Source organism: Beta vulgaris, chromosome 8 (genome assembly GCF_026745355.1).
Source record: "Beta vulgaris subsp. vulgaris cultivar EL10 chromosome 8, EL10.2, whole genome shotgun sequence".
Lineage (NCBI taxonomy): Eukaryota > Viridiplantae > Streptophyta > Magnoliopsida > Caryophyllales > Amaranthaceae > Beta > Beta vulgaris.
This window is the reverse complement of record NC_079209.1, coordinates 50,820,051-50,833,521: the sequence shown is the minus strand read 5'-3', so window position 1 is coordinate 50,833,521 and position 13,471 is coordinate 50,820,051. Positions and strand designations below refer to the sequence as shown.

General features: G+C 41.1%; 1 protein-coding gene across 1 annotated transcript; it reads right to left on the bottom strand.

The window, feature by feature from the left end:
* Positions 1-1,897, bottom strand: LOC125492696 (uncharacterized). Its single transcript, XM_048635406.2, has 3 exons — positions 1,281-1,897; positions 771-1,199; positions 1-702 (listed from the first exon to the last, which is right to left on the bottom strand). The coding sequence occupies exons 1-3, from the start codon at positions 1,371-1,373 to the stop codon at positions 1-3; spliced, it is 1,224 nt and encodes a 407-aa protein (XP_048491363.1). The 5' UTR covers positions 1,374-1,897.
* Between the last annotated feature and the right edge of the window lie 11,574 nt (positions 1,898-13,471).

Genomic DNA, 13,471 nt, shown 5'->3' with positions numbered 1-13,471 from the left:
CTAAGTTGCAGGGGGTTCGGTCTGATCATTGGTGCTGTCATGATGTTCCTCGGACCTGGCGACCCCTTGGTCCTGTTCCTCAGCAACCTCCGCCTCATCGCCATCTTCATCATCGTCCTCATCGGACAAAGCGATATGCAGCTCGGCAAGCAAGGCCTGGTCTTCCTCCCTCAGAAGGGCATCATAGCTTCCCTTCACCTCGGACCAGGGAAGAGAGGGGTGGGATCTGGCCAAGGCCGCCTTCATTCGCTTAAGGGCGTCATCCACCCCCATCTTCTGGGCAGTAGAGCCGACCTCGTTAACAAAATCGGTACAAGCCTTGGTCTCCTTCCAACCCGCAAACCATTGGTCCTCGGTTTTGGGAGCCTTTTCCAGCTCAGCCAGTTGGAAGCGCAGCTCGGTTATTTTGCCTTCCGCCTCCACAACTCGGGCCTCAGCAGCCGTCTTGGCAATCACGGCCTCGTCCCTCTCCTTGATGAGCGCCTGCTTGGCCAAATCCCACTGGGCCGGCTCGGCCTTAAAATCTTCTTGGTCCCGATCAATGCAGCGCTTGGCGTTGACGAGGTCGGCCTCGGCTATCCTCTGGCCCTCCCTGGCAGCGCGGAGCTCCTCGTAGTGCTTTTTACCTCGAGCCTCCAAGTCAGATACCTTGTCGGCCAGGTGCACCTTGTTCCGAGCCACATTGACCAGCCGAGCGGAGAACTGTAATAACAAAAAATCAGTACTTGGCAAAGAAAAACAGCGAAGTTAAAAGCAAGAAAGGAACTCACCTCAACCCAGCTACGGAACAGGTCGTTCGTCTCCTCTGGGCCGCTGGTTTGCGCAATGTATTCCCGGTCGGTCGGGCTATACAAGCACTCGACCGCGTTAGTCCAGCGAGTGTCAAGCCCGTGGACGTCCAACTCAGCGAAGGGCTTGGACAGGGCAAGGCTAAGCTCTTCTGGGTCATCATGGGGGCCACGAGGGGTGGCCGGCGTGTATTGAGGACTCCGAACTGGTCGGAAGTCCTCCGAGTGGACAGAAATGCGGGTCCCCTCGGATTTATCAGCCTTCTCCTCGGGGCGAGGGCTATTAACTTCTACAGACTTGGCCTTTTTGGCCTTCTCAGCTTGGTCCTTGGCCAAGGCCTTGGCGGTTTTCGCCACCTTCTCCGGGTCCCGTTCTTTCCTCTTCTTCGAGGCCTTGGGCTTCGAAGGATCCTGCATAAACCGATGTCATGTTAAAATTTAGAGGAACGTCGAGTCAAAAAGGAAGGGTGCTCGGTCAGAGAAAAAACCCACCTTGGGGCTCTTTGGGATGCCTATCTTCTTGGCTTTCAGTTCGGCTTTCAGCTGAGCGGCCCTCATTGCAGCATAGTTAAGCTTTTCGGCCATATCTGGGTCGGATTCCAAGAGACTTGACAAAGAGCAAGCTGCAAAAAGAAACACAAGTTAAAAAATGTAAGCATGAACATAAAGCATATAAAGCAACCCCCTCGGCCGATTACCCCGGGGGAATGTCCGGCTCAGTCCGACCGCCAACAGAACATGCTCGCTTTTGAAGAGCCGGCAGCTCGGAATCCAGTTGCTAGCAACATAGACCTCCCCCCCTTGAACAATCTGGGCCTCGGTTTGCAGATAAATAGCAGCAACCGCCTCCTCCTCAGACATCTCGGGAACCCGGAAATTTAATTCGTGGTTCGGTTCCACGTCCGGTCGGACAGTCGGGATACCCCAGTCACCACCATAATAGATGAAGGCAAATTCCCTTCTGAACCCCTTTTGAGAAGAGGGGAGATCGAGCACCACCTTATACCCAGGTCGGGCCTGAAAATACCACCAGCCCGGTCCGTTGTCCCCGGCCATCATCTCGACCAACTTAAACATGTTGCGCCATAAGGTGATGGTTGGTCGGACACTCAGCATGGCACATACCATCTGAACCGCAACAATTCCTCCCCAGGAGTTGGAGAGATTTGACTTATACACAGATTATAAGCGTTGAGGAGGTCCTTCACAAAAGAAGTCAGCGGAAACCGGAGCCCCATCTCCAAAGACTTGTAATAGACCGCGGTGCAACCCGGGGGAGGAGTAAGAACCGTGTGAAAGGCTTCCGGTCGGACTAACATATAAGGGTCCCTTATGTGGAACCTCGCAGCCTGCCCCCTCGGATCATCATGAAGGGCCTTCATCAGCGAGGGGAGCGGAAACTTAGACCCCGGTCCTCCTTTCGGATCTGGGTCCGGAAACTCCGGTCGGCCGGAGGTTGACACTTCTTCGCTGTCCGACATCGTCACCCTCACTACACCATCAGCAAGGTATTTATCTAAGTAACTGGCTTTAGAAGAAAAGGCCAGGGACACTTCCCAGGGAAGGAACAGCGCCCTCGGCCTCTTCCTCTAGTGACGATGAGGGGCTCGGAAGCAGAACCGCGTCGGGAACGGCCGAGGGTCGGGACAACTTATTAGGTCGACACCAACGTTATTCCCATCCCCCTCACCCCTCCTCGAACCGATTATAGGGAGGTGAGGTCGGAGGTGTCACCGACTCGGACGATTCTCCCATTATTGTATAGACAAGGGAGTCGGCCGAGGTTATTGAAAAGAAAAAGCAAAAAACTAAAAAAGCAAGAGCGTACCTGGTCGGCGATGGAAACCGAGAAATTGCGGAACTTAGAGAGAAGCGAGAGCTTTTTAGAGAGAGAAAGTGAAGAATTTTTGAGAGATTTGCACAAATGATTTCTCTCTCCTCTCCGTACAATATATAGGCGTGCCTCGGGACGCGTCCCTCCAACAACTCAAATGCCTCCACATGGCCAATGGAAGATGAAACGTCAAAATTTCCAGAAAGTCCATCCAGCTCAAGTACCCAGCTGAGAAACGCCATGTGGCAAGCCACTGGTTTCCAGCTCAAAGCTGCCCGCTCGGTCCTAACAGGCATTACCCTCGGATGTCAGTCGGACAAGAGGGATCCCTAACTTCATAGCCAAATCTATTGAGTGCTAGGGAGCACCCGGTCGGCCTCTCCAGGGCATGTTAGCCCCTCTCCGAGCAACGCCCGTCAATCCAGAACCCGGTCGGTCAAGTTGGGGGCTCCATCACCCTTTGGCCGACCAGGTCTCTGCTCGCCCCCTTTACTTAGCCAAATTTGCTAAGTGCTAGGAGCACTCGGTCGGCCTCTCCAGGGCATGTTGCCCCTGTCCGAGCACGACCGTCAATCCAGAACCCGGTCGGTCAAGTTGGGGCTCATCACCCTTTGCCGACCCAGGTCTCTGCTCGCCCCCTTCACTTAGCCAAATTTGCTAAGTGCTAGGGAGCACCCGGTCGGCCTCTCCAGGGCATGTTAGCCCCTGTCCGAGCAGCGCCCGTCAATCTAGAACCCGGTCGGTCACACGGGGCTACCTTGCCCATTGTCCGACCGGGTCCCCACAACTCCCCTTTACATGGCCGATACAACCGAGTACTAGGGGGCACCTGGTCGGCTCTCAAGGGCTCAGTAGCCCTTGTCCGAGCTGCGTCCGTCATCTAGAACCCGGTCGGTCACATGGGGCTACCTTACCCACTGTCCGACCAGGTCTCTGCAACTCCCTTTACTCGGGTCGGTAGAGCTAGGTACTGGAGGGTACCTGGTCGGCTCTCAAGGGCTCAATAGCCCTTGTCCGAGCTGCATCCGTCATCTAGAACCCGGTCGGTCACATGGGGCTACCTTACCCATTGTCCGACCAGGTCTCTACAACTCCCTTTACTCGGGTCGGTAGAGCTAGGTACTGGAGGGCACCTGGTCGGCCTCTCCAGGGCTCGTTAGCCCCTGTCCGAGCCACGCCCACCTGTCTGAACCCGGTCGGTCTAACAAGGGGCTCCTTGGCCCCTGTCCGAACCTCACAGCCGATTAACCTCACAGCCGAGCCAGTCGCCTCCTTCGAGACCTGGTCGGTCAATGCAGAAACTCCCCTCATCTCAAGCAAGTCTTTTCAGCATATGAGCTGCTTGGGGCTAAGAGCACCTAGTCGGCGCCTTCCCGACCTGGTCTCCTTCTTATCTCCCTTCATAAAGGTCGGCCTAACTGAACCTGCGGATATCAGACCTGGTCGGCGCCTTCCCGACCTGGTCTCCTTCTGATCTCCCTTCATAAAGGTCGGCCTAACTGAACCTGCGGATATCAGACCTGGTCGGCGCCTTCCCGACCTGGCCTCCTTCTGATCTCCCTTCATGGAGGTCGGCCTAACTGAACCTGCGGATATCAGACCTGGTCGGCGCCTTCCCGACCTGGCCTCCTTCTGATCTCCCTTCATGGAGGTCGGCCTAACTGAACCTGCGGATACCAGACCTGGTCGGCGCCTTCCCGACCTGGCCTCCTTCTGACCTCCCTTCATGGAGGTCGGTCCAACTGAACCTGCGGATCACAGACCTGGTCGGCGCATGTCCGACCTGGTCTCCCTCTGGCTTTTCCTTACTGAGGTCGGTCAGATGAGAGAACTCTACGCCACCAAGAGGCTTCACCCGGTCGGACGGCTCTTCTGCCCCTTCTTGGCGTGGGGCTAAATGTTTGGGCCCATTAAATCCTTCCAAGGAAATCATGCCACGTGGCACCGCCACCTAAGGATCGTGGGTCCCACCAGAGTCACCCTTTGAAAAGGTATCACCAATCCCCAAGTGAGCTGCCATGTCCAGCACACCCCTTTATGGAAGTTCTCACCACTATAAATATCTCTTGTCCCATCAATGCAAAGGTATTGAATTCTCACCTAACTAACCTGAGTTTCTCACTCTAGACTCTCTCTTTACCTCATTCATCAACTAACTTGAGCGTCGGAGGGGCGATCCCGGAACAACCCCCGGGGTAGTTTTTCTGTGTTTTGCAGGTGTCCGGTGAACTGATAACCAGCTCAGCTCGAACTTCAGAACTTGTTCAGCATAGATCATTAACCTCAATTTCTAGACAGAAACACTAGGAATCAAACACATAAGCTTTAAAGTGAAATTTGAGAGTTCAACTATCTATCTATTACAATTTCAATGTTAAAAATTTGAAAGTAAAAAAATATAAAGTCTTATAATTATATGTAACTATAAAGCCATAGACAAGTTTATCTTTTTGATCTCTAACACTCTTATTAAGGTAATAACATTCTCTTACCCTGATTTCATTATTGTTATTCTTATCTCTAATTCCATAGAATTGTTTACTATAGTTTATCATGTCATAATGTTCATTTTCCAATTTCATATATACTAGACAAAAAACTACGAAAAAACTAATAAAATCGACGAATTTTTCACCAGTTACCCTTGAGGTTTCACGAAATGCACCAGGTATGGTTTGATGTTATACTTCCTTCACAAAAATGTAGGTGCCCTATGGTCTAATAATAAGCATAAAATGCCCTTAAGGACTAAGTTTGTTAAATTTTTCTTAGTTATTAAGGCTAAATCAACCTAATTATCCCAAATAACGCTAGTTATTATATTAATGCTACTTAAATCCTAATTATCTCTAATTAAAGCCTAATAAAACCTAATCAATTGAATCCCTAACCACCCCATATGCGGACCAACCCTCGCCTTTGTCCAGCCACACCCGTCCAGCCTCCCGCCAGGCTACCCCATAAAACCACCCGTCCAAACGTCTTAAATTAAATGTTTCTTTAGTCATATTGTTTAAAGTCAAGATTTATTTTGTAAAAATATTATAACAATGATATATTCTCTAGAATAGATTATTTGATTACAATTTTAGAATTTATGCATAATATTTTTATATGTAGGGCCCAACTTTATAATTAGCATAGGCGCCTCAAAAATTCTAAGAAGGTCATGATTAAAATACACTGTTTTCTTCAAAAATACACTTTTCGATTAAACAAGGAAGTGTTGGAGAAGTTTCTTTCATGGATTTCTCATGTCACGGAAGCGTCGAACATATAGAAACTTAGTGTTACCTATACTCTACACTCATTAAACTCTCTTGTGTATAGCAACAAATCTCATCCAAATTGTCGCACTTAATCGCTCTCGAACACCAAACATCTAGAAAACTCTCTCAAGGTGGTGTTGTGTTTGGGCCAACAGATCCCTAATAATGAATTCAATGTTTTTCATAACCAGACAGTGGTATTTAGTGTTTCCAACTAGAACTTTAATGAGGTGGAAAACATGCATGAAACACATCTTAAGGGACTGCCAAAGGGTCATGGAAATCTGGAATGAGAAAAAAATCGACATTAATATCTCAACTCCTTTCAATGATTGGCTTAAACTAATATACTTCCTTAATTCCTTCTAATGTAGATTTCATCTTCACAATTCGGGGTTTATGGCTGAGACGTAACGCTTGGGTTTTCAACAAGAAGATTATATCTTCTTCCTCCTCCATCAAAAATTCTAGTTGGGCCGCCACTGAATGGTTCTATTCTAAGAACCAACCTAAGGTGGGAAAAGCTCCCAACCCCCCCCTAATCCTAGGCCACCGAACCCAAACCAAATCAACCCTCATAACTTTTCTAATCATGGTTATCATATTGGTTGGACCCCTCCACCTCCACCCATCTTCAAAATTAATGTTGATAGCTCTTTCTTTGTTAAAACAAAAAAAACTTGCTTAGCAGCTGTTTGCAGGGACTCGTGTGGTGTTTGGCATGGAGGTGTAACTATGTCCACTTACTGTCACAATGCACTAGAGGCTGAAACTAGAGGCATCCAAATGGCCATGGAATGGGCAAAAACCCATCAGCAGGACAAGTGTATAATTGCTTCTGATTGTATTAATGCGATTAATGAAATAAAGACTAACAGGGAGATTAGAAGTAATCTATATCATATTACTCATGATTGTAGGGAGTTGCTCCAAGGAATAACAGGGATCGACCTAGAGCTTGAAAGGAGAGACGCTAACAAGCTTGCAGATGCAATGGCAAAGTTTGGCCAAGGAAGGAACGCAAGTTTAAATTTTTGGCAGGAATTATCTACCCCTCCCCCGGAATGTATTAAGTATTTTGAACAAGACTTAGACGCTTGTAAAAGGGTGGCTAGTAATCGCCAACACTCGGACCATGGATAGTTTTCATGTACTAAAACTTTCTTAATTTATTTCAGCTCTATTATTACCAAAAAAAAAAAAAAAGTTAGAACTTTAATTTTTAATGCTTTCATCACCTTCGCATGTTTATTTTTGCTAATCAAGACATAAATAAATATTCTAACGCCTAATTAGATAATACGGGCAATTGGTTTATGATCCCAATATATGATTGCTTAATAAACATGTCACTAAATATTTGTTTGTTTAATGAATCGATCTAAATTAATCTATTTAGGGCGTTGAAATCAATTGTGTGGCTCATAAAGCTAGACATGAATTGTATTAAGTAGAGGCTAGCAATGACGAATCTAATTCCTAGTCATATTCGTACTCTTACCCCCGAAACTCTATCTTTAGTTCGTTGATCAGTTATGAAGTCATGATAGGGAAATCTACATCATAGATGAATCTCTAAGTTGTCCTTATGATTTTTCGCAATCTGATTAGGTTTATGAGTCATCCGTTAAAGACTTGTTAACGATTTCTCCTTTTCAGATGAATTTCAAAACTAAAACATTTAGAATGAAGTGGTTAAATTTGCTTTCATCCCACATGGACAATAAAAATATGCTCACACATACATTTAAAGGAAAATGGACAATATCTTCGGAATATAGAGATGAGTTTACAAGAAGAAAACTATAGACTTGTTTCTTGATCTCCTTACTCCTTACCTCAAAATCTGACTGCTAGCCATGAAACCAGTAAAACTTACCACTAACATAAATTCAAAAGAAAATGGACAATATATGAGAGATGAGCTTACAAGAACAGAAATCTAGACTTGTTCTGCGATGTCCTTACCCCAAAATATGACCACAATTTAGTAATGAAACCAATAAAGCTTACCAATGACATACATCTAAAAGAAAATGGACAATATCATAGATATATATGAGAGAGGAGTTTTTTCTTTTTGTTGTTGGAAAAGCACTAGATAAATTAAATAGGATTCGTTACAAAGCAACTTTTGGATCCTGAGAGTATTAGCAATTTTTGGAATGGGGGTGACGAGAGGTGTGTTCATATAATGAGGTCTAGATTTTAAAAGGGAAATCTCTTTAGTCGTGTTACAGCAGTCCTCTTTAATACTATCCCAAAAATGATGGTAGAACATGGCATGAAAACCATCGTCCCCCGGAGCTTTTGAGCTCCCAATGGAGAAGATAACATCTTTTAGTTCAAGGATGATAGGTATATTGCTGCACTCAATTGATTGAAGGGATCAGGTAATATTAGGTGGAAGGCGGGGGTGCTCAGAAGTAGGGATGGCAGGTGGGCATAATTTGGCGGGTTTCGCACCGCATCCGCCCCAGTTGGGGCGGGTATGGATATGACTTTGGTGGGTAGTGGATGGGTATGGATACGAAAAGTCAAATCCGTCATGGGTGGTGGGTAGGTGGTGGATATGAGGTCACATCCGCCCAAATCCACCGCCCCCGCCCAATATCCGCCCGCCCCGCCCCATATCCATCCGCCCCGTATAATATTTACTAATTTACCGTTTATAAAAAAAGAATTATGTTCATAAATCTAAAAAATTGTAAAAAATAATTAAGAAATATGAATACTAAGAATGTGTATTTTGTTTTCTTTGAAATGGATGTTTGTAATAAATAATTTATATAATAGATTATATATAGAAAATAAATCAGGTGGGCGGGTGGAAAATCCACCTAGGTGATGGGCGGGTATAAGTGGGTAATGGATATCCACTTGGGTGGTGGAGCGGGTGTGGGTATAACCTTATACCCACGTGGCGGAGGTGGATATGGAAACTTGTACCCGCCATGGTTTGCGGGTAGGTGGTGGGTATGGAAAATTTAGGTGGAGGTGGGTGTGGATTTAGGGGTATCCGCATCCGCCCCGCCCATTTGCCATCCCTACTCAGAAGAGAAGAGTTTGGAATAGTAATTAATGATGGTATCTTCAGTATCCTGCTCATTAGTAATATTGTTGCCCCCCTCATCTTTTAACATGATAACTAGTTGTTGATCCGGGTAATGTCCGCTCCCGAGATCAATCTATATTGCACATTACATTTTAGTTAGTCAAGAGTTCTTTTTTTGCTTTTTTTTTTTTTAAAGAATGTAATCGATTAATGAGAATTTGTTTTGTTTAGGGGTGTTCGTAACTGAATACATAGCTATTCGGGTACCTAAATATACATGTACCAGAATATGTGGGTACCCGCATTTGCGGATTGATATGAAAAACAACCTATGACTCGTCCCTGAACAATCGGGTGCTCGCAAAAGTGTTATAGTTTTTTTTTTATAAAAAGTAAATCATTAGAAGAGCTACAGAAGAAGCTACTACTACGAGTGCCAAATATTGGTCCATATTGATTACAATATTTTGGGGGTACTACCATGAGTGCCAACTATCAATTGCATGTTAACTCTAATCCTCATTTCTCAAAAGGATCTACTACCAATCAACCATAGCGTAAATATTCTCAATTGCAGATTGCATCACAACTAATTTTTCCATTAATATGTTGATTTCATCAGATTATTTTTTTAAAATGTTGAATTATTTATTCATCTAATCATTCTCTTATAAAATGTTGATTCTTAGCTTCTTATAATTTATCTTTTCTTTCCCCTTTAAAAGTCCCAAACACAACAATGTGGTATCGTATAGCTAATAAGCTAACTTAATACATTTTGATAATTGTTTATTGTAAGAAGAGATTAATGTAACTCTGGAAAAAGAAAGAGGAAAACAATATATAACGACTTGTTTATCAAGATACACGTTCAACTTAAAAGCAAGCCCATTAACTGACTCGATGTTTGCTTTTCTTTTGGGGCGGTTACCCGACCCATAATAATAAAATTTCATATTTATTACCCATTTTTTTGGGTAGACAGATCAACATGATGGGTCAAACATATCGAGTCTCCTGAACACCCTTGGTGTAGTTACAATTTGGTTCTTAAAGCAGAATCATTGTAGTTTATAGCTATAAATTATAAAATATCAGGCTATTCTATATACTAATTTTTTTAAAATTCAAATATTATATTGTCTATAAATAATTTTTTCCCCACAAGGACAAATATGATTTTGTAGTTTAGTTGGTTAATGCATTTGCATTTCAAATGCGAAGTCATGCATTTAGCCTTAAATATTATATTTTTAAACTTAATTTGTGTCATTTGATTAGGGAGGGGATCGGAGTACATAGGGAGGGAGGGAGTACAAGTGACATCATGATGAGTATGCAACACTTGAATGGGGAGGGGAAAATTAGCAGTTATACTTCTTACTTATATGAGAATGTTGGATTTGATTAGTTTTCTGATATTTGATGGTTGGTATGGATCTTTTGATCGGTATGGAGCAAGCAAATGAAGAAGAGACTATTAGTGCTAGTAGTGTCTAGTGTGAACTTTTGCTCCAACAATGTTGGCAGGCCACATAAGCTACCAAGTATCATGGGTCGCAACTTTTGAGATAATTGTATGTAATGGTAGATCTCCTCAATAATTGTGGGGTATATTGTAAGATGTAAGTTACCATATCTTTAAATACTTTTATTAGATGTATGTTATACTATTTTTTCTCCCTATATATGAAACAAAATTTTTTTAGATTAGTTGGTTAGTGTGTTCTTATTTTATATGAGAGGTTGGTTGTTCAAGTCTTCACACATATATTTTTGTTAATTACTTTGTATTTGTTTCAAAGGAGAGGTACATATGGAACCATGTCATTTATTTTCTTTGAGTTATATATATATATATAGGGGTAGGATCCGCTGAAAACAGTTCTTAGGGTGCGTTCTATTCAACTTATTGGCCCTGAACTTATTGGACCTTATCTGAACTGAACTTATTGAACCTGAACTGAACTTATTGGAACTTATTAAACCTGATTGGACCTGATTCAACTTATTGGACCTGATTGAACCTAATTGGAACTTATTGGACCTTATTGGAATTTATTGACCTTATTGAAACTTATTAGACCTTATTGGCCATGATTGAAACTTATTAGACCTTATTGGACCTGATTGAAACTTATTTGACCTTATTAGACAAAAACATTGACCATGAATAACATAAATATTAGCACTAACGTAAATACTATCCCTCAAAATTTTTTATGGAGTAGTAATTATTATAATTTGTCCTTTAAAAAATAATGATTATTAATTATCTCTTATGATAATTAATTTAACAAAAAAATTTACTATTTATATATTTGCCTATACATAACTTTCACCACTAATATATCTACTAGTCTTGTTTTGATTATATAAAACACTAGTAGAAAATCAAAAATTTATATCTTTCAATGTTATTAGTAACGAAAACATGTTATCTCTAGTTATTTAAAGTCTGAAAACTAAAAACAAGGGTAACTTTTATCACTTTTAGGGTAACTTTATATACTTTAGGGGTAACTTTTGCCTGTTTTAGGATAACTTCATTATATTAAGGATAACTTTATATATTTCAAGGGCAACTTTATATATGATAAGGGTAACTTTTAGTGCTTTTAGGATAACTTTATTATGTCATAATTAATTTTCATCTTTCTAGGGTAACTTTGAGTATTATAAGTATAACATTGAGTATTATAAAGGTAACTTTGAGTATTATAAGAGTAACTTTTAAGTCTTCAACAAATCTACACCAAAATCCACCAAAAATTCACAAGTCAAAAATCAAATCACCGACAACAATCACGTAAATTTCTTCTGATTGAAATTCAAAATCTTGTGTAAATGTGCAGGAAAGTAGATCATCTTGTGTAAATGTTTTCTATATGCTACTGGCTTTGAGCTACAAATGGAAAAAAAAAAACGAGTTCAATTCTTTCTGTTGGCTTTATGTTCAGGAATTTTCTCATTCTTATAATTCTGTGAGGCTGCTCATCAAGTAAATGTTATATCATGTTAATTTGTTATGAAGTTTCCACCATGGACAGATAATCACAGACTTCCATTGTAACTTTCTAATATTGTCATTTGAGGCACTACACATTTGTTTGCTGGAATGAAAAGATTAAACAAATTCTTATCGGAATTTCGAATCATGAAAGGATTAACATTGATTGAAGGTGAGAATTGAGAGCGTGAAAATTGGCCTTTAGGAGAGAGAAATTACGTTTGAGAGCTGAGGAATAAAAGAGAGAAAATCAGATGGGAGAAACTAAATTTTTAGGCGCGCGACGTGGCTAAATCGAGGTCATCTAATATTTTCTTCTAAATCCGACGGCTCAGATTACTTGTTTTCAGTTTTCAGATTAATTGTGATTTTCACAAGATCATATATATATATATATATATATATATATATATATATATATATATATATATATATATATATATATCTTATTACTTCTGCTTCTCAAAATGTTCTCAAAATGGTTGAAAGGTGAAAAAAAATTAGTATTACGATCACCATTAATTATCAATTAGTACGAGATCTAATTTGCCAAAATTCTTCCTCCTAATCTAGGATTTCGTTAAGATGTTTATGGAGATCCTGTTCAAGGTCGAAAAGAAAGGGGTTTCATGGGTCATTTTAAAGAGCTTTTTGGGCTCCTGCTAACTGGGCTAGAATTTGTCTTTTATTTAAGGTCGCCAGTACTTTTGGCCCAAACTGATAGGTCATTAGTTAGGGAGGGAGAAGCCCATTTACCCCTAACAGTTATAGGTTATGGTCTGACGACATACGAGGTAAGTTATCAAGTACTGCATTAGGAAAAAGGAGAGTCCAATTTGGGGAAAGAGATAGAGTTTGCAACACGAAAACTTAGACTTGTTCTACAATATTATTATTTGGAGTAGTATAATAAGATGATATGATTATTCCTAAAGTAGAAGCAATAATAATAATAATAATAATAATAATAATAATAATAATAATAATAATAATAATAATAATAATAATAATAATAATAATAATAATAATAATAATAATAATTATTATTATTATTATTATTATTATTATTATTATTATAATAATTATAATAATAATAATAATAGATCATTATTTGTGAAATATAGAAATTAAAATTTGATGAATTAGCTCGTCGCCCTTGTTAGTCTCAACTAGTTGAACTAGTTTTTATTTAAATTTATTTTAATAAGTTAATGATAATTGACGCTATATAGTTAAATTGTTGCATGTATTTCAATAACAAGTAGGTGTAAATATCAATTGTCATTTTGTGTGTTTTGTTGATTTTATGAAGCTCCTTTCATGCGCTTTTGTTCAAGTGCTAGTACGACTTTACGAGGAATGAATCAACAATTCACTTTGCTTAATGCAGAGAAAGGAGACGCGATCCAAGATGTTATGATACCTCTGTAAATGCAAGCAGGGGCGGATCCACTATTACCAAATTGGTTTATCAAATCGGGATTAGTTAACTCCACTTAACTTTTAAAAATTTGA